This window comes from Dermacentor andersoni, chromosome 11 (genome assembly GCF_023375885.2).
Source record: "Dermacentor andersoni chromosome 11, qqDerAnde1_hic_scaffold, whole genome shotgun sequence".
Lineage (NCBI taxonomy): Eukaryota > Metazoa > Arthropoda > Arachnida > Ixodida > Ixodidae > Dermacentor > Dermacentor andersoni.
Window position 1 is genome coordinate 31,797,200 of NC_092824.1, and position 21,968 is coordinate 31,819,167.

General features: G+C 50.4%; 1 protein-coding gene across 1 annotated transcript in view; it reads left to right on the forward strand.

The window, feature by feature from the left end:
• The first annotated feature begins 403 nt into the window (after positions 1–403).
• LOC129381607 (phospholipid-transporting ATPase ABCA3-like) overlaps positions 404–21,968 on the forward strand; it is a 51,318-nt gene continuing 29,753 nt past the window's right edge. Inside the window, exons 1-3 of the mRNA XM_072285174.1 lie at positions 404–427; positions 640–827; positions 4,702–4,875. Coding sequence (XP_072141275.1) covers positions 404–427; positions 640–827; positions 4,702–4,875 — 386 coding nt within the window. The remainder of the gene's footprint in view (positions 428–639; positions 828–4,701; positions 4,876–21,968) is intronic.

Here is a 21,968-nt window from a genome sequence, read left to right on the forward strand (position 1 = left end):
CATCCTATGAGCACCAGGCCTCCATGGTTTGCGCTGACGTCATCCTAGCCGCCATGTTGTTCTCACCAGCACGGTGCGAAGCTGCGTCTGTTAGCGTCTACTGCGGTCGTTCTGCCGGTTCGGCCGTGTATCTGGCACAGAAGCCGGCATTCTGACAGCGTCTTTACGACATTGAAGCAGGCGGCGGGGGTATTCTGTGAGAGTCGACTAGGTGGACTGTCCCCTTGGACCACTGCTGATTGGCTAGGGCCGCTCGTCTCCTCCTCTCTCGTACAGCTGCGTCCAATCAGCAGCGGCCTAAATGGACAGTCCACTAGGTGCACTCTTACAGAATACTCACCCCCCCCCCCCCCCCGATTACTCTTGGGAGTGAATATGATGAACTGACGTCATTGCAGCCGCCATGCTGCACGAACAGCACAGTGTGGTAAGTTGTAATCATGCCGTCACGTACGAGCTGTCTGCACAACTTCGCTGTCTTGGGGACGCATACACATCATGTGTCAGATTAGAACTCGTTTGTGACGTATCTTGGCCTGTTTACAATTCTTTGTATTCTTTTTTGCCTACTCACCCATGTAATTTGTATGGCGTTGAGGAGGAAATAAATTTCATTTCCCCTGTCCCCTTGCCACGCAGTGGCAGTCGCAGGTCAGCTACTGCTTCCAGCTCGGAGGCCTACTGGACAGGCTGAATGCGTACGAGTACCTGTACCTGGTCGGCCGACTGCGAGGCATCCCTGAAAGCGAATTGAAGCCCATGGTGGACAGCGTCATATCGGTTGTTGACCTCGACGAGCACGCCTCGAAGGAGTGCGGCGTGTACAGGTTGGCGGGCGCCGATTTAGTTTATGTAGCCAGCGTTCTTACAATCAGGCGTGTGCGAGTACTAATCTTCAAAAAAGAATTGAATGTGAATCGAATGGTGCCGAGACGAGTAGAATCGAATACTGGTCGAACTGTTTTGTGGTAGCAGAAGACGGTTCTTCCAATAAATATAGAACGATACTACGTCCTAGTATTCGCTAGATTAGTGTGTTTCTGTAACGAAGCTTTATTTAATACGCGTGTGGAACATTAGGAATAAATGACAGTTTGTTCGCGTAGACGACAATTTCCGCAGATCACAAAAGACATAGCTTTGCACTTTTTAGGCACATAGCATGCCCGCGTGAACAAATTGTACCGCATTTCTGCGCCAATATTCCCTTTCGTTGTAGGAAGTTGGCGTTTTGAAATCAAAAACTACTCGAATACGGTGCTATTTAGAATAGTGACTATTCACTATTGACAAGTAGGGCACATTTGATTTCTTCAAAAGTTCGAACTATTGGCACTGACATTGAGAATTTATTGCGTCCTATTATTATGAATGATCGGATAGCAAAATTCGTGACAGAGTAGAAAATATTTTATGATTTATCAGCCAAGTGCCAGACAGCGGTTGCGTTCTGCCTTATTGCCAGAAGTGATGTTTCACTTCGCGAACGCGGGTGACGCGCAAGCGTATGGGTGCTGTGGCACACGCGATGCTATCGGTCATTGGTGCGCCTTGACGCCTATACGGTCAGCATCACAAATTGTGTTCAATACAGGGCTGGCGCAGCCGCGACAGACGCAGCAGCTGTCGCAGTAGAACGCCGCCGTTGTAAACATTCACCGCGGACACCGGCTGTCAAAACGGTGGCGTTGTGGAATCGCGGCAGCAGCAGCGAGCGAAGTGACCTTAGTGCTTCTATCGCTTCAACGCAAACACATCGGTGAGAACACAGCACACGCAAAGCTAAGGGCCGTAGACGTGGGCTTCCAAAGGAGATCGTTTTAGACATAGAGCGCCCGTGACCACGCATGGCCGAAGTACAACGCCCTCGGTTCCTTAAACCCGGTGTCACAGCGCAATGCTCGCGACGGAATACGCCGCGATTCCTCCCAGCGCGCGCGCGAGATATAGCCGCCACCTTCGCCTCACCATCGCGCGCTTTCACTCGAACACACAGTGTACGGCACGCGAGGACGACGTTACCACGAGACAAACCCACCACGTATGCAACGCAAAGAAAACCACTATAACTGCCAGAGGAGGTCTACCCAGCGCGCATCCCCTACCTTCCGCTTGGCCTCGTTTCTCCATCTGTACTTCGCTGAACGTTACCTGCGCGTTTCTCTAGGTGGCGGTACTTTACCACGAGCTTAGCGCGCCCCTTTGTACTACCCAGGCGCGTTATTTTCTTGACTTCCTGGTGCTTTCGCCGTTCGTTTCCTTTGTTTCAGAAAAACACCGTCGGTTTGAAGAGCTGGCCAGATATGCTTGCGTGTAAAAATAAAGCTTAAGTGAGCGGATTAGAAAACCAGGCAAGCTTGGGTCGTTTCGCGAATAACAAACAATGCAATGAAATAATAGGACGCTTAAGCTTCGCCTTCAAGAGTGGAACGCAACAGCGTTCCCATCGACCCGGAAAAGGGTGTAAGACAATGCGCTACGGCGCAGCGATCACTTACGAGGCGCCCCGAATCGGACTTTGCACCCACCAATCACGCGGTGAGCGCCGAGCAACGCAGCGTTCGGCGCGGCAACGAAACGTGTGTCTGAGCAAACGGAACGAACCAAAGAACTCGGTGTATCGGAGGGAGAAACGATCTACGCGAGCCAAACGTCGTCATCGGCACGGACAGCCGGGCCGCGACGCGCCTCGCACCGGTCCCCACACGACCCCAATACGCTGAAACGAGACGAAGGCGAGAAACGGGTGAGTGGCGCGCCACCTTTCGGGGCAGCGCCGTACATTACGAGGAGGGGGTCTTCTGTGTTTGCCGCAAGAAGGCTCTGCATATGCGGCTAGCGCAGAAGAAATGGCGCGGAAACGTACTTCACTACGCGTTTAACTGCGACTTCTGTAATTTACACGCTCATACCGATATACGCCGCAGTAGAACTTTCTACGGCTCGTTTTTAAGGCAACACCGCATTCACTAGAGGCGCTTTTGTCCCGCTTTGAACCAATGAACTCATGGCTTGGTGGTAGCGGCTCCGTCTCACACTCAGAAGACCCTGGTTCTATTCCCACCCAGCCCATCTTGGAAGTTGCTTTTTATGAATTGCTTTCCGCGATTTTTCGCTCACGGCCAACGCCACCGACACCAACGCCGACGACACCGGCTTTTCTGCGACACGAGCTCCTTAACGCTGTCGCGTGAAAACAAAGACAAGGAAGGCGCACACAGCGCTTGTGTTTGTGTGTATGCCTTCGTTCGTCTTCACTTTCTGTACGCTGTTTGTTATTAGCCATAAAAGCTTGTTTAAAATATTTGACGGATGCGGTGCCGCGTTCCAATGAGCTTTGGGCCGATTGGGGAGCCTGTAAATTAGAAACATCACAAAAAGTTTGGAAACTCATGGTGGTTCTGTGAGAACACTGACAAATAGAGGCGGCATCGCGATACCAGGACACATTTTATATTGCGTCGTACAGCGCGAATCAGGGCCAAGGGACACAAGAAAAGCGAGGACATGCGCTTTCTTGCGTCCCTTGTCCCTAATTCGCGCTGTACCACACAATCTAAAATGAACATGGATATATTGCGCTCAGTTTTACACAGACGATATTATGGAAGAACAGGACGATGACGGACGTAGCGCAAACTACCAACCTACAACTTGGTTGGTAGGTTGGTTGGTTGGTAGGTTGGTTGGTGCTTGGTTGGTCCATCAACGTCCTGTTCTTCCTTAATATCGTCTGTGTAAAACTGAGCGCAAAATAACCATTAACGTTCACCAACTGGCCCCCTTCATTGCTTTACTAAATCTAAAATGAAAAACCAACTAGCTCCAATCATAACCCATGTAAGTTACAAGGAGGCAGTTGAAGAGGCATAAACACGGCGCAGTGGTTCACCTGTTATTTGGGGCGCGGACCCAGCACTTAGCCACAAGGTTAGCGTACATGGTGCACCTCAAGAATGGCGGTAGCATAGAGGCAGAAAGAGCACATGACTCTGTGCTTAATGAGCAAAGTACAATACGGCAGCATTGTAAATCATTCCAAGTGGATGCAAACACAGTGACATAGTCTGAATAATTATTTCCGTTGCTGAAGTTGACAAAAAAATATCTGTAATCTGTCCAATGCCGAGGCATCCTTATCGACTAATTTGAAATTGTTAAGCAGAAGTAGGGAAATCCTCTCATTAGCTCAGAATAACCAATAAAAATTTTATCAATACCCAGCTTAGCTAGGCACACGCACACTGCTTCTGAGGTAGGTGAGCACATCACCCCCTCTGTACATACGCGAGTGAACCCGGTGCCCCTTAAAAGGCCCCCAACATCACCTCCGCCTCTACACTTTTTCAGTAATGCATAGTGGGTGCTGCCGCTCTACTTAATGGCCGTCTTGCAATCGGCAATATTCCCAATGTAACGATGCGATTGCTCTCCATTCCCAACCCGTTGTGGTTGCTTAGTGGCTATGGTGTTGGGCTGCTAATGCACGTGGTCGCGGGATCGAACCCCTGCCACTGCGGCCGCAATTTCGATAGAGGTGAAATGCGAAAACACCCGTGTGCTTAGCTTTAGGTGCACGTTAAAGAACCCCAGGTGGTCGAAATTTCCGGAGTCCTCCACTACGGCGTGCCTCATAATCAGAAAGTGGTTCTGGCACGTAAAACCACATAATTCAAGTAAATGTTTTTCTCCATTCCCCAGCGGAGGCAACCGCCGAAAGTTGTCCATCGGAGCCGCTCTGCTGGGACTGCAGCCATTCGTGTTTCTGGACGAGCCGTACGCGGGGGTGGACGTCGTGTCCAGAAACAAGATCTTCCGAGCCATCGCGGAGATTAAGAAATGCGCGCAGACTACCTTCATACTTACGTCACACAAGTGAGTGCTGCCAAAGTGCAGACAAAGTTATCACGCAACGAAGCCAATGGGAAAATGACTATTCGAGCGAGGAGCAGCCGAGTACTCGATTTGTTAAGTAACAGCCAAATGAAGTCAGTGCAGAATGAAGCTGAGGTGTGAGCACAGAGGAAACTGTTTTTCGAAACTCTTCTGATCGAGTGATTTCTGCAACCATCATAATGCCTAGCACGAGATATGCGACATTGAGAGGAAAAACACAAGCCTGTTTTTCATAAGTGTGAGTGTCAAAAATTTAGATTTCATAATTTGTTTACTTTAATGTGGAAGGTTAATATGACTCTTCCTGAAGTTTCACAAGTGTTCATTGTCGCATCATCCTGACGTTTGCAAACTGCACTCTGTTTTTGGAGCGTGCTGCTCAATGTATATAAATCATGGTATCTGTAAACTGGTAGGGAGACTTTCATAGAAGCCTACATGTTCAGAAAATGTCGGCCTGTCACACCGGTTGCCATCAGTTTGCTGGGAGGGTTCAGTTTGCTGGTTAGCTTTTGTCAGCAAAATAACACAGAAAGACGTATGACTTCAAAGCTTGAAGTGGCAGCGGTATCGTGATTATAAGCTGCTTGGGGCAAATGTTTCAATTCATCTAGGGTTCACCACTTTGGCTGCTACGCGAACAGTTATTTAGCTTGTTTGATGTTGCAGCTTATTTCACCTTACGTGCAAGTGTGCTTTGAAACATATGAAGACTTTGTGTCCTAAGGGGAACATAACTAGGCTTTTAATGACGGCAGTCACATCCATTAAGAACGTGAACGATTAGGGTGGGTTTGAATGACACCGACAGAGGGACTTGAAAACTTACTTCACTTTTATTTGTGCACGCACCCAGTGTGCATCAACTAATGAAGAAAATAAGCTTCAATTGACAGTAACTAGTACGACCAAAACATAGTCACAATATTGGAATGTATGCAATACCTAGCACTCACCATTCTGCTGTGCAACAACTTGTAATTATAACTAAGAGTTATCAGTCACGACATCCTTGCACTGCTGCCCCCCGCCTTTATCATTACTAAAAAATAATTAACCTGCCTATTTTGCTGCCTGGAACTCTGAGTGCACTCGCTTTCTTGCCACCTTCACACTGGAGCATTCGGCGTATTGAACGACCGGAAAGTTCCTGCTGCCGAAATGCCGGGTCGTTCACGTTGCTTTCCCGCCGCGTCGTCAGAGCTCAACAACCAAGGGTGTGCGATACTCATGGAGGACGGAACTGAGGAGAGGCCCTACCAAGTCTCTGTAATAGAAGAGTAGAGTGGAGAAGGTCACGTGGTATTTTTTCTTGTATCCGCCATCTTGCGGGGCACAATGGTGGTTTGTTACGATGGCTTAGACTCATGTGTGTGCTTCTCCGTAGATCTCGTACCATGGTAAAGTCACCGTATGTCTAAGTTTCGGTTAGTCCCCGTGTCTTGTGCAGCCTGTTAGCTAGACCGTGCTTTGCCGGCTGTTCTTCTGGCCAGGTGACATTCGAAGAAGCAAAAAGCGTGAAACGACCGCGCATACAACGCTGTACACCACGTACCGCACTACTGTCGAAGGACGATGTGGGAGTATTCTTGCTGTCTTCGGTGGATACAGTGCTAACGTGCCATCACGGACTGAAACCGCTGTGCTTCAGAACGTACGATAAATGACTTGCAGGTCAGTGACAGTTGTGCAGCGTTCCCGCTTTTGACAGCTGGCGATGCACTCGTGGCACGCAAGGATGATCGAGAAGCGGATGCTGTAAGCACTAAAGGCGCTAACCCTGCTTACCGCATACATCAATGCGCCATAGAGTGGCAGTGAACAGAACGTAGGCGGACGTGCTGTAAGGGTGATTAAGACTCGACAGAAAACTACGTCTGCGCGCAGATAAAACGGCCCATGGTCGATCGCGCGTAGCGAGCCCTGTCAACGGGCTAGAAGCACGCATCTACGTGTATATACTGTTGGCCACTGCGCGTGAGCTACAACAGATTTTATCGGGCGCTCCAGGCGCATTTCTTGCCGTCGCCGTTGCCCTGATTCTCCACATTAAGTCCAAGGGCGATGACACTATCGCCGCGCGCCGTATGCTGTATGTGGGAGTCAAACCACGCGAGGGAAGCCGATGATCTCGGCTGAATCTGGTGCGCGCAAAGGAAGAAAGCGGAGCGCAAACGCACTGTTTGCTCTGAGTACCTCCTGTAAACATGCTATTCACAGCGTGTTTACAGGAGGTATTCAGAGCCCTGGATTGGGAAGAATTGGGGATAAAGGTTAACCGAGAATACCTTAGTAACTTTCGATTCGCTGATGATATTGACTTGCTTAGTAACTCAGGGGACCAATTCCAATGCATGCTCACTGACCTGGAGAGGCAAAGCAGAAGAGTGGGTCTAAAAATTAATCTGCAGAAAACTAAAGTAATGTTTAACAGTCTAGGAAGAGAACAGCAATTTAAAATAGGTAGCGAGGCACTGGAAGTGATAAGGGAATACATCTACTTAGGGCAGGTATTGACCGCGGATCCGGATCAAGGGACTGAAATAATCAGAAGAATAAGAATGGGCTGGGGTGCGTTTGGCAGGCATTCTGAGATCACGAACAGCAGGTTGCCATTATTCCTCCAGAGAAAAGTGTATAACAGCTGTATTTTACCAGTAGTCACGTAAAGGGCAAAAACCTGGAGGCTTACGAAAAGGGTTCTACTTAAATTGAGGACGACGCAACGAGCTATGTAAAGACGAATGATGGGTGTAATGTTAAGGGATAAGAAAAGAGCAGATTGGGCGGGGGAACAAACGCGAGTTAATGACGTCTTAGTCGAAATCAAGAAAAAGAGATGGGCTTGGGCAGGACATGTAATGAGGAGGGCAGATAAACGATGGTCATTAAGGGTTACGGACTGGATTCCAAGGAAAGGGAAGCGTAGCAGGGGGCGGCAGAAAGTTAGGAGGGCGGAAGAGTTTAAGTTTGCAGGGACAATATGGCCACGATTAGTACATGACCGGTGTAGTTGGAGAAGTATGGCAGAGGTCTTTGCCCTGCAATGGGCGTAACCAGGCTGATGATGATGAAACGCAGTCTTCTGTCGCGTGAACGGCTGTGTGGAGATGGAAGGGAGGGGGGCGGGTGGCGTGGTGGTCCGGCAGCAACTGCGCATTTCGCGTCCGGGCGCAAGGAGAACTGAAGATCGCGGCTCCTTCGAGCACGATGTATGGCGGAAAACGGGGAGACGGCGCGGCTTTCGCTCTGCGAACCAGTGCGTACTTTGAACGGCACCGCTCAGATTTGTGATTCAATAAAGTTGTTATTCTCGCGCGGTTGCGTCTGCCGTGTCTTGGAGGTGATCTGCAGATGGCTCACACCTTTGTGCACGCTGTTGTCTCGCCGCTCTTGCGTTGAAGTGATAGACCACACGTAAGTGACTTCGCTCCCTGCTGCTGCCGCGCTTGTTCGGAACAGTGCTTTAACAAGGAGTGTCCGCACTCATCCAATGGAATGTGTTCATGTTTGCTTGTGCGCGCTGACACCATGCTTGCTAATTCAGTTAGTGAGATAGTTTGCAAGATTTTAGGAGAACGTGTTTATAGACTAGTATCCTGATTTCGTAGAGCTGTCTACTAATTTGCTATCGCAATCGATGCTTCGCCTTTCGGGTCAAACTGCCTCTTTTTTGTTTCGTGAAGCTTCACTTACTGTGAGAAGAATGCGCCTCAAGGCGCAGTCATGCATCTAACCGAGTTCTCTCCTCGGCGAGCGCTTTAACTCTTTATATCAGAGCTTTGTGCGACCACCTGGAACTTGTTCAATAATGCGAAACAATGCCTCAAGGCTCGACTCACACGCGTGCTTCTTAACCTAAACTACTGGTGGGCTAGTCATAGGTCGATGGATTATGATGTACGTGTGTAAAGTGTGCTGCCGGTCATCGTCTGCGGATTCTCGTAGCACAGTGAGAGTGCGTAGATCTATTTTCACAAAAGGCGCCAAAAGTAGCAGCGACCGGCCTCATGGTTTAATTTGCGAAGTTCGCTTTCAACGTCTTCCAACGCTAGAGCACAATGCTCTGCCGACATGACGATGGTACATCGTGATTGGATTCGTTGATGGAATCGCTACGTGGCGCGCATGTCCGCGTAGCCTGAAGCAGATCCACGGCGAAGGCGAAAAATGTGAATAAGAGGAGAGAAACTGCCCCGACAAAATGGCGAAGTAAAGCGAACTTCCGGCATTACCATAGAGCAAGGAAGAAATGCGCAGAGACCCTGATGTCATTGTTTCTGAAACTCAGTGACGCCGGAAGCTGGCGCTACTCCCCCTTCTTGTCGGCACAGATTCTGCTTTCTTGTTTACATTTCTCGCTTTCGGCGCACAATCACGCCGCGCTGCGCGCATGTGCGCGCGCCGTAGTGATCCGACAAACAGATCCAATCATGATGCGATTGCATAAGTCATGCCGTCGTGGTACCGGGCTCTAGGGTTGAATGGAGTTCATAGACAACTCCGCATGTTTGACTGTGAGGCCTTCCCCCCTTCGCCACCACTACTTTTGCCAGCTTCTCTGAAGATAAATATATGCACTCTCATTTCGCTGCGAGAGTGCACACGGGATGCGCGGCAGCAGACTTTACGGGCATGGGGAGGTATGACTAGCCCTCTTGCCTTTTATGAGAATAAACACGCATGCTAGTAGTGAAGTTATAGGAAATGTTTTGCTTTATTGAATGTGTTTTTGGCGGCCCGAACCACGGAGATGTGACGAGCGGCAGCGTGCTGCCGAAGAGGCCAGCAGTAGAGAACTTCGGCATGCATTTACACCCAGTGGTAGCAGCCTGAGGTGCATTGTTTTCACGGTAAGTGAAGCTTCAATGGAAACAGAGTTCTGGGGTAAGCTCCGCACGTTACCGAACAGTAAGCGCATAAGCGTGCGCCTAGCGCGTTGACCGGACCTTCATGCGACCATCAACTTTCCGCTATCAACCTTGTTCACTCGTGCACGACATCCGCCAACCATCACTTCCCTGCGTTCCACGAAAACACAGATATCCAGCCAAGGAAGCTTCGACCCTTAATTACTCACACCAGCCACTTCTTTACCGCCTAATCACAGGGCTGTCTTACGTGCCACAAATGCATCGACAGCTGTCGAAAGCAGGAACACTATCCAGTTGTCACTGATTTGCAAGGCGTTTGTCGTACGTATTCTGAAGTACACCAGCATCAGTCTGTGATGAATCCCCCGAAGACTGCAAATAGATTCCCAAATCGTCAAACATCCGTGGCATAGTGCGTGGTGTACGAAGTTGTAGGCACGCTGTTTTCACGCTTTTTAAATTTTTCAGTCCCATCCGGCGACAACACAGCCGAACAAAACACGCAGACACACGGAATCCTGTAGAGACACAACCTTCACTACGGTATGAGAACTACGGGGCAGCGCACGCATGGGCATACAGCACAATAATAAAACTGTCATTGCGCCCTAAAAGCGTGGTTGCTACAGTAAATAATACAACGTGACTTCCTTCGCACTCTTCTCGTACTTCGTGGAGAGGGTAGGATCTCTCTCCACTTTTGAATTCGTAAGCACTTCTTTGCCTACCCAACGAGATAACCTGCCCGCCCGTTTCTCACGTAACCTGAGTCGATATGATGAAAGGAATGTGTAAAACAAAGTATATTCCAAAGGACAGACGTTGGACGTGACGAGTTTCAAGTTCGCGACGCGACGCCCAGAAGACGGATACCTTGACTACTGGGCTAAACCGAACACTTGCACTAGGGGAGTATGTCTGAACCATATGATTCTGTTGTACCGGGAGTACAAAAACCTTACATTGACATTTGACTTCGTGAACACCGGTTACGCGCAAGCGTATAGGTGCTATTACCATTTTGTGCATTGCGCGAAGAATGTTTTTATATGGGCGCCACGAACATGCACAGCGAGCACTGCGGCGTCGAAGCACATACGGAAATGGCGCGAACGCGGTCGTGGATGATACATTTATCTCGACGGTGTAATGCCTGGTATATCACAGAGAGCATGGCTACTTTCTTCTTCACCACCAGGCGCCTTCCTCTTCTGGCGCTTTTTTCCTCGCGGTGACACACGTATTAGAGGCAGAATGGGGTTGGGAAGAGGAAGGGGTGCTATTTTCGGCAGCCCTTTAGAGAGTTTACAAAGAAGGCGCCAAATAAAACAACAGATGAAGGGTGGAGACACGAGACAACCACGTAGGCGCCAGGTGTTTTATTTGGCGCCTTCTTTGTAATCGTGTATAACCAACTAGCCCACCAGCACGTGCTCAGTGCCTTTAGTCAGCGTGACTCAGCGCCTTGGGAAAGGGAGGGGGCTATGAAGAAGAAAGAAAAGGGAAGGTCGAGGCGATTACACAGCCATTGGCTGTCAGCGTTTTCCAGACGGCGCATTTCCAATTTACACGGCAGCCCTGTGTCCTCCAGAAACGTGACAAGGTGCCTGAAGGCGGAGCCGTGGTGCCGGCCGGGAAACCTGCTGCCATACGGAGACCGCAGGGAGCCCCAAGCCCCGGAATGATGCGTAGAGTGTACGCCCTCTTTTTAGAGAATGCGGGGCAGAAACGAAGTAGGTAGTCAATGGTTTCGCCCTCGCCGCGCTTGGAGCAGGCCGGGGATGGAGTCAGGCATTTGCTTTACCTACAGGATGCCGTCCAGGAGGGGCCGATCCATAGGCGCAGCAGAAGAGACCACTCCTGCCTTGCGAGGCCGGGAACAGCAAGTGGACGGGAAGGGCGACTGCTGGCGGCGCGCCAATCAGGGTGGAGCGCCGTAAGGTGCCGCGGCAATGTGTACCTTGCATAATCCAGTATAGCTACAGCGGGGCCGACTGGAACGGCGGCATGGTGTGCTGCCTTTTCCAGCGTGTCAGCCTCTTCGTTGTCTTGGACGCCGACGTGAGAGGTCACCCACTCTAGCGACACCTTCAAGCCACTGGAAATAAGAGTACGAAGCTTTTCCGCCATGAGGGCAACGCCAAGGTCGGTGGTGTTCGGTCGACAAAGAGCCAGGAGCGCCGTTTGCGACTCGAAGATGATCAAAACCGGAGAATCTGGGGGGTCCTCTACTAGCAGGTTTGCAGCCAGTCGGAAGACTGCAGCCTCAGAAGCAGTCCAGCTGGCCGCGAAAGGCAGCCGGCACACTCCCGAGCTCCGAAGGGAAGGTATCACGCAGGAGACTGCATGGACCGGAGTCTGCAAGGACGGAGCCGGCTGTGTAGATGTTCGTCTAGCTGGTCCTTCATCAGAAATATCGAAGCCTTGTACAAGGCACGGGATGGGAACAACCTTTTCGAGAGGCCCTCCAGAATAGCAGAAACCTACAGTGGCTGATGGTGCCGAGGAGGTAGCGGGATAGCTAGCGTAGGAGGATGGCCGACAACGTACTCGTGCAACTCGCAACACCTGCCCATGCGCGAGAGACGTCGCCATCGCAACCTTGAGAGCAAAACCATGCCAATGGGGGCACGATGTAGCCGGAGAATGTAATGGAGGCTATGCTGTAGCAGCAGCAGGGACAGCTTCCAAGAGTTTGCCTCGGCTAAGATGGCAGCATGGCAGCGATGCGCGAGGTCCTTGGCGAGCAAAGAATCATCCGGATGGCTTTCCGGTGCTGGAGCTGCAGGCGGTGAACGAGTGCACGTGGTGGGACCACGAGCGGAGCGCATAAACAAGCTTGGACATAGCCTTGCGGTGTACAGATTGATACCCTAGTGTTGCGTGCATGCTGTGCAGCGGAACGGGCCATGGCGAACCACTTTTTGCACTTATAGCATTTGGTGAAGAACGCCTGGGCCACTTGCACTCAATCAGAGTAGGTGGTCTAACTGCAGGCCCAAGTAGCTGACGGCCCGTTTCCATCATATGTGGCTGACACCAAGGCCCAGCCGGACTGCTCGATTGCTCGGCGACGTATGACCACGCTGGGGTAGACGAGGAGTGCCTTTGTCTTCGTTAACGATACGGAGGCGCCCACTGTATAGAAGTAGAAAACAGAAACAACTTCCTCCAGGATTCGCTGCGGGCAGAACAGAATCGAATGGCTGGAGGGCTTCTAGTGGTACCCCCCGTCCATAGAGCTGCATAATCGACATAGACGGAGATGAAGCGCGATTCCTGAAGTCCACTGGGACGGCGGAAGGGCGAGATCGCAAGGGCAAGCTTAAAAGGAAGGGGCTCAGGGCAGATTTCCGCAGCACTCCGGAAACAACTGCCCGTTGGGAGCTCACAGCCTTTCCCATCTTTGTGAGAAAGGCCATGCCGAAACGTCGGCGACCTCCCGTAACACGAAGACATGTAGAGAGCTCCGAATGACCGTGTAGGGCAAGTCATGAAAAGTGCTTTCCACGTCAAGTACCACCATGGTGTCACTTCGCGAGAACCTCTGACATCCTGCAAGGATTATACGATGTCCACGATGGAGTCACCAGTGCACTGTGACGACGGAACACAGTCAGCTGTTCCCGGGGGAAGTCGAGAGCTCGGGAGATCCACTCGAGGCGCACCAATGCTACAGACTCGAATACCTTGCAGGCTGCTGAGGTGAGGGAGACGGGCCTTTGGGAGGTGTGCGCCTTGGCAGGCAGGACTGCAATCTGCTCCTTTGTCCAGGAATGATGGCGGCTCAGCAGTGAGCAGGAATCTCTGGTTTAGAGACTACCCCGATGCACCAGTGGAACAAGGGTCTCCAAGACAGGTTTCTGAAGTGGTCCGATAGTCGTTCTGCCAGATCCATCTAGTCAGTCCTCAAGGTGATCGCGCCGAACAGAATTGGTTGGTGTATCGTGGGACCTTGCAGGAGCGAGCGTAGAAGTTGCCACTCCTTGAAACTGTGACGAGCACCTGGAATGCTTGAGCAGACACTCTGCCAACTCTGCCGACGCCTCAGGTAGGCCTGAGGTTGAATGGCGGCGTCTATCCGCGAGAAGGCAGTCCAGCGCTCAGGGCGGTTGGTCTGGAGGGCGCGGCGCTCAGCTTGGCGTCGTGCGGCCCACAGATTAAGCAGCGGCAGGTGCGGTAGAGGATGTGACGGCTGTATAGTCGCCCAGATAGTGGCCGCTGCTGTACTGTCTTGACCAGCCCGCAGAAATTATCCGCTGGAATTGTTGGCGACGTCCTGCGGGAAGGTATCCCTGTGGATCAATGTACAGGACTTTGACATGTAGGATTGAGCGGAAGAGAGCGTCAGCAGAATTGGAAGGTGATCAGACCCCAAGGTGTCAGGAGCCATGGTGAAAATGTACCAAGAGCATTCTGCTGTAATGCCCAGGTGGACGATAATTCTTAAGCTGAAGCTGCGGGTACCCCTGCGCAAGTGTCTTCTTCGGTGTTTATGGTGACAAGGCCGGCCTGAAGTGTAGCATCTACCACAGTGTTGCCACGGGTGTTGTAGCTGCGGTTACCACAGGTTGCATGATGTGCATTGCAGTCGTCGTAAAGCACGTGTTCTTTTCCCAGATGGACAGACAGTCGAAACAGGCAGCGCGCATGACAATGGCTCCAGGGGTGCATATGAATGCTCGCCGAAGTAGTGTCCGTAGATCCAAGCCGCACAGTCATCGCACAGCACACCATTGGTCTGCTATCAGGTCAGCAACAGGGATCTCGTCATGACGAATAGAGCAGCGCACGTAGACCGCTGAGCGTAGGGAAGCTTGTGGATGGCCGGCGTCCAGGCAGAGGGTTACAGAGCAGGAGACCAAGGAGCACATCTCCTACCACCTCATACCGCTTCAGCCGGCACACTAACTTCCTGCAGGGAAAGTAGATCGCAATCGCCCCGCTCCGAGTGGCCAGCTTGCTGCCGCCGCAACGAGTGCGCTGCATCGCCTTCGGCTGGCGGTGGCAGTTCCCCCGGTGAATAGCCATGGTGATCACTCTTTTGGCTGGGCCACCTGTCGCAAAGTAGGAGACGCGTAGGGCATTGTCCTCCGGTAGGAGGGCAGTCGCATAATGCAGGAGCAACTTCAAGCTATGAATCTCCCTGAAGGGATGGCATTGGAACTGCCGCATGTACACGCGAATTATTCCCGGCAGCATGGGGAGTCATCGCTGCCAGAATGGAAGGCACGGTCTAGACTGCTGTCCAATGCTGAGGACAGGCAGTAGGTCTTCATGCCGGAGTAGAGGCATCCTTGGTTTGCGCCGCAGACACTGAAGCATAAGACAGCTCGATGTAAGCCTTCCTATTTATTCCGATTCTCAGATAGCTCACGTTGCCAGATGGGGCGGTACCAGATCCAGTAAACCATCATCATCATTATCATCAGCCTAGTTACGCCCACTGCAGGGTAAAGGCCTCGCCCATACTTCTCCAACTACCCCGGTCATGTACTTATTGGGGCGATGTTGGCCACCCTGGTGCAGTACTTGGCCACAACCTCCTATATGAACACAACGATGATGATGATGTTGTCCCTCCAAACGTCTTAATGTCATCCGGCCACCTGACTTTCTGCCGCCCCCTGCTAGGCTTCCCTTCCCTTGGAATCCAGTCCGTAACCCTTAATGACCATCGGTTATCTTCCCTCCTCATTACACGTGTGGCCCATGCCCATTTCTTTTTCTTGATTTCAACTGAGATGTCATTTGCCCGTGTTTGTTTCCTCACCCAATCTGCTCTTTTCTTATCCCTTAACGTTACACCCATCTTTCTTCTTTCCATAGCTCGTTGCGTCGTCCTCAGTTTCAGCAGAACCCTTTTCGTAAGCCTCCAGGTTTCTGCCCCATACGTGAGTACTGGTAACACACAGCTGTTATACACTTTTCTCTTGAGGGATAGTGGCAATCTGCTGTTCATGATTTCAGAATGCCTGCCAAACGCACCCCAGCCCATTCTTATTCTTCTGGTTATTTCAGTCTCATGATCCGGATCCGTGGTCACTACCTTCCCTAAGTAGATGTATTCCCTTACCACTTCCAGTGCGTCGCTACCTATGGTAAACTGCTGTTCTCTTCCGAGACTGTTAAGCATTACCTTAGTTTTCTGCTGATTAATTTTTAGACCCAGTCTTCTGCTTTGCCTCTCCAGGTCAGTGAGCATGCATTGCGATTGGTCCCCTGAGTTACTAAGCAAGGCAATATCATCAGCGAATCGCAAGTTACTAAGGTATTCTCCATTAACTTTTATTCCCAATTCTTCCCAATCCAGGTCTCTGAATACCTCCTGTAAACACGCTGTGAATAGCATTGGAGAGATCGTATCTGCCTGTCTGACACCTTTCTTTATTGGGATTTTGTTGTTGTCTTTGTGGAGGACTACGATGGCTGTGGAGCCGCTATAGATATCTTCCAGTATTTTTACATATGGCTCATCTAAACCCTAATTCCGTAATGCCTTCATGACTGCGGAGGTTTCGACTGAATTAAGCGCTTTTTCGTAATCAAGGAAGGCTATATATAAGGGGTTGGTTATATTCCGCATATTTCTCTATCACCTGATTGATAGTGTGAATATGGTCTATTGTTGAGTAGCTTTACGGAATCCTGCCTGTTCTTTTGACAGAAGCCTAAGGTATTCCTGATTCTATTTGCAATTACCTTTGTAAATACTTTGTAGGCAACGCACAGTAAGCTGATCGGTCTATAATTTTTCAAGTCTTTGGCGTCCCCTTTCTTATGGATTAGGATTATGTTAGCGTTCTTCCCAGATTGCAGTACGTTCGAGGTCATGAGGCATTGTGTATATAGGATGGCCAGTCTTTCTAGGACATTGTTCCCACCATCCTTCCACAAATCTCCTGTTACCTGATCCTCCCCAGCTACCTTCCCCCTTTGCATACTCGTAGAAGCCATCGTCTGCCAGGAGCTTGAAAACATTTGTTTGCAGTCTGTGTGTGCTGTCGCCAATCCCAGAGCTAACGAACGCCCTTCTACTATTTTCTCTTCACCGCGACGCTTCTTTCTATGTTGTTGCAACCCGACTAAGCGGAGAACTACGGACGACCAGCCGATATGTTTCACCTGTCACCGCAATGGTGCTGTCGCCCGACACTGTCGCAACTCGTGGCCCTCAACACCTCGCACGCCGACCAACTTGAGCCGTTTTGATGGAAATACCCGCAATGTTTCTCCCACCGCCGAGTCTAACAGCGCCGCCAGCAGTGCTCGGAACACGTCGTACAGCCGCTCACCATCGTCGCGCGGACACTAGTCACGTTCACCGCAAGCACGTCGCCCATCTTCCCGTTCATCGAAGCCGCGTCGCCTTTCGTCCCATGTGGGTTTAGGCCGCATCTTTCGGAAAACTATGAAACGTGGCCCTCGGAGGTGGTGCTGCATTGGTGACTACTGCAGCAAATCCTCTGTCTGTGCACACAAGAAGTGTAATTCACGTCAAAATAGACGGCGTACCTGTCCAAACACACGTCGACACTGAAGCCCACGTATTTCTGATGTGTGCCAGCCTACGTAGACGTTTAAAGAAGGTCCTCACCCCAGCAGCTGCCCGGGTGCTTCGTGGGGCTAACGGCGGCATGCTGGTTGTTCTTGGAATGTGTACTGCGCGTTTAATTATAGACGGCCGCCCTACTTCTGTTCTCTTTGCTGTGATTGACAACTGCACTCATGACGTTATGCTTGGATTAGACTTTTTAACCACTTATTCTGCTCTCATTGGCTGCTCGACCGGTGTTCTTCAGTTAGAACTGCTTCAACTTGCCGAAGCTCCGAGTACCGCCTTACCGTGCTTATGCTCGCTTCAAGAATAGTGTCCGTCACCCGAGGCAGTTACGTCACTTTGACAGGCCAGCCACAGGTTCCTGACGGTGAATATGTGCTGCACCCCATAATCGACGTGCTTTCGAACCGGAACGTAGAATGTCCGCATACATTGATCACAGTTACTAATAACGACGTCGTTCTACCGGTTCTTAATTTCAACCTGTGCCCTCAAGTGCATCCGGCCGGCATGTTCTTGGCCAGCGTTTCTAGAAGTTCCGAATTTGACATTGCGAGTCTGAATGACGAGAGTGGCTTATAGGCGCCAATTGCAGCTGACAGCTATGGTTCCTTAACGGATGACTTCGCGAAAATAATTGCACTTGCCCTCACCTCTGCACAGGCCACGGACATCTTCTTGAATCGTGCAGTGACATTTTTGATTTCAGCGACAGGTCATTAGTCCAAACATCTGTTGTTCACCACCGTATAAACACGGGAGATACGAATCCTGTTCATCGGCATCCCTATCGTGTATCGCATGCTGAACGTCGAGTCATGCAATTAAAAGTGGACAAAACGCCCCGCAAAGGCGTCATCGAGCCATCAGCCAGCCCTTGGGCTTTGCAAGTCGTCCTTGTGAAAAACAAAGATGGTGCCTGGCGTTTTGGCGTCAATTATTGCTACTTAAACAAGATCACGCGAAAAGACGTCTGCCCACTACCACGCATCGATGACGCCTTGGACTGCTTGGACTGAGCTAAATACTTCTCGTCCATCGATCTTCGATCCGGCTACTGGAAGATTTCAGTTGATGAAATGGACTGCGAGAAGACGGCCTTCATCACGCCGGATGGCTTATATCCGTTCAATATCATGCCCTTTGTCCTTTGCAATGCTCTTGCGACATTTGAACGTATGATGGGCTCTCTGCTGCGAGGCTACAAATGGACCACCTGTCTTTGTTACTTTCACGACGTTATTGTTTTTTCTCCCACGTTCGGCAGCCACCTTACCCGACTCACTGCAATTCTCGCAGTCTTCCGAATAGCCGGCCTTCAAGTGAACACCACGAAGCGTCAATTTGGGCGTCGTCAGATCACCGTGTTGGGACACATCGTTGACGCATCCGGTGTCAGACCAGGTCCGGAAAAAATTCGCGCCATACGCAGTTTACCTGTGCCACGTTCTGCCTCTGACATGCGCTGCTTCCTTGGCCTTTGTTCTTCATTTCGGTGTTTCGCAAAAAAACTTCATCAACGTTGCTCGGCCTTTGGCAGATCTTCAGAAGAAGAACACGCCATTCTCATGGGGACCACAGCAGGTTCACGCGTGCGCCGCTCTCATCGGGTTCACGAGGTTCACAACAGGGTTCACAACACACGCGATTGACATGGTTGACAAAAAGGAGCCCTCGAGGGTTCCTTGTTGGTGGCCACCGGGAATGCGTAAGCAACAAGAAAAACTGGTTTCTCGTGTTGTACCTCGCGGCTGACAAAGGTGCGAAGACATGTGAGCATGGGGAAGCCACCTTCCTGGAACGATGCGGGACCGAGAGTCATGATCTCTCACCGTATCCGCGTCGCAGGTATTCAAGGCAGCAGGTATAACGTCGCTGAGGACATCGGCGTGCGCCATGGTCAGCAAGGCAGCAGATGCTGCAGCAGAGCAGGGACGCGGCTAGCGTGCTCCTACAGTCTTTCTTAGCAAACGCCATCACCTGGGGCAGCCGCTGCAACTTGCTCACTCATCTTTTTTATGCTTTTATCAAGTAGCATTAACAGGCATTCTTTGCATGTTCGTACCATGTCGTCATTCACTTTCGCGGAGCCTTGCTTTTCCTATTCGGCTTTCGTCTAGTTTAAATTCTTCAGCACAAGCTCCTTTTCCCTTGGTGTGTCGTTTATTCCCTGCTTTCTTAAAGCCACCTTGTCATTACTTTGGAATGATTCGGCTCCTGTGTTTAGGGTGTAATTTAATTCAGCAACCCTTCCAGTTGGTTTGAGCCTTCGTCTAGGATATGTTGTGTTCCAGAATTAGTGCCTAGTAAGTTTATTGGGTTCCAATATATTCTAGGTGCGGCCTTTTCCTCATGCATTTGTGACAACCACCATTCACTTTAGCGTTGTACCGTTGCTTGAACCAGTATTTGAACCATGGATCTTTTCTCTCCCAGTATATTTCCCATTTTCGTCCACGTCATCCAGCGGCAACAGCGCTTTTTGCCTGCCTGTGCTCTCCTGATTCGTTCTGTCATTCATTAATCGCTTCTCGTATCTCACGGTTCTACAAGCTTCTCGCTTTCATTTTTCCTTTTCATAAAGCCTGTTGCTTCTCCTTCCGTGTTGCTGTCGTCATTACAGTAAGTTTTTCACTATTTTTCGACTCTTTAGTTGGCCATTGTCCACGTTTTTCCTCAACTCTTGTCACTATATTGGTTACTTGTTTAGCGTTAAAATTTCCACTTCGCTCGTTGCTCTCTTCAATACTTAGCCCCAATTTCTAAATGATATGTTTGTGGTCACTCCCTGTGCGGCTTCCTCGTTAGGCATTTAGGCGTTCCAGCTAACCCTTGGTTCTTCTCTTTGCGATTTTTCGCGTCCATAAGTACGTTACGCCCAGCGAAGCATTCTTGCCAATATTTGTACTTACAACCTAATATGCTCTAGGCAGTTTGAATTTACTCTATCCCCTTTGGCTCCCAAATGTATGACCATTCGGACACTCCATTCTTTTTTTTCAATTTAGTTCTGTCGAATCTTCCCGAAATATAATTAATTCTCAATGAATAATGGCCTTTCTTAGTCTCTCATATGCACGTTGGCTACCGCATGCACAACAACTTTTGCCTATATAACTGCTCCTGAATCTGTAATCACATTTTCTTTCTTCCACCACCCTGCATGTTTACGTGTCCTATAGCACGGCGAGCTTTCTTCTATCTTCTTTTCCTCTTCTTTCTAATATTTATGGTCATGCAAGTCTGAGGTTACCCTAGGGAACCTTCTTCATTACTTCTTTCCTGACCTCCTGAACACCCATGGGACCCACAAAAAGCAACTGCGCGAAAAGCAAGTCGCCAGCCTACTACTTGCTCAGGCATGTGATTGAATTGGATTCCGTCTCATTGGAAACAACCATACCTTCTCACTTCCCTGTTGGCTTTTACAATCTCGAAATCTTTCTTTTGGCTCACCCTCCATATCGCCTCATTAGTGACTGCAGTCGCTCTCTGTGTGTTACGGTCACGCAGCTCCATACACACCACAATCTGCACCTAAGGAGACAGCAGCGCACGTCGTCTACTTCCTTCGCCAAGCACTGGGCCAGTCCTTTCCATTTTCTGTTTCAGACGTCATTTAGCCCAGCCGCTACTATTACAAGGTTGCGTCCGTGTGCATTTCTGCGAGGTTTTGTTTTGCTCGCTCAATGACAAAGCCATTGTCCGCCCAGGAAATATCCGTACCGCTACTTCACTGTCTCATTTCAACCTCTCCACAATTGCCTCTGAGCACCTAGTCAGATTTGAGTCGCCGGGTGTTATCACATTTTCACTCCTTCCTACTGCGGAGGTCTCTTGAATCTGTTTGCCATCTTTTTCACGCGAATCAGGTTTGACACGGGGCACGGACACCGTTCGTTCCTCTTGTTCTTTTGTGGCCGCTTCAAGGTAGGTGAGGCTCTCTCTAGCTGCTGCCACCGTACTTTCCGCGCATTCCACGCGCATAGTTCGCACTCCCGTTCCGTCATGCCGGGAGACGGCATTCCATCGGCCCTACCATTTACGTTCCTGATGTCGGCCCTGCTCAGTTTTTCCTCGACTGTTCGAAGTCTTTCTTCTGCTGCCTTTGGTGCGTCTCGCTCCACGTTCAGCTAATTTTCTAGCTCTTTGATCCGTTTCAGAAACTCACCTTCGACATCCTCCATTATCCTTAGCACCTACATAGCACCGACAGTGTCTGTCGAGCTACTCGATTTCCTTTCCATTCTCATCCTTCCCCTCGTCTACCTTGATTGGTCTCCCGCACGCGCATGCTGCGCGCCTGCGCGGTCGCCTCCGCGGATGTGCGGAAGCCAGTGTGACCTGGTGGCGCTGCCAGGAACCGGATGGCGTACAGGGCGTGCGCGTCCCGCTGTGATTGGTGGAACATTTTCGCCCACCATCAAAACATGGTCAACGCACGAGCAATGCCGACGACCGTGGATTTTCTCTGTGAGGTGGGCATTAAAACTATCGCTTTAAAACGAATGGAAAAAAAAAGACCGCAGTTGCTGCGAAGGCTGTCTTGAAAACTTTGGTGAGCGTGTAATTAAAGCCAACTCTGGGATTACATATAGAGCTGACTTGGAGCATTGTAGACAGCAGGAAAATTGCGA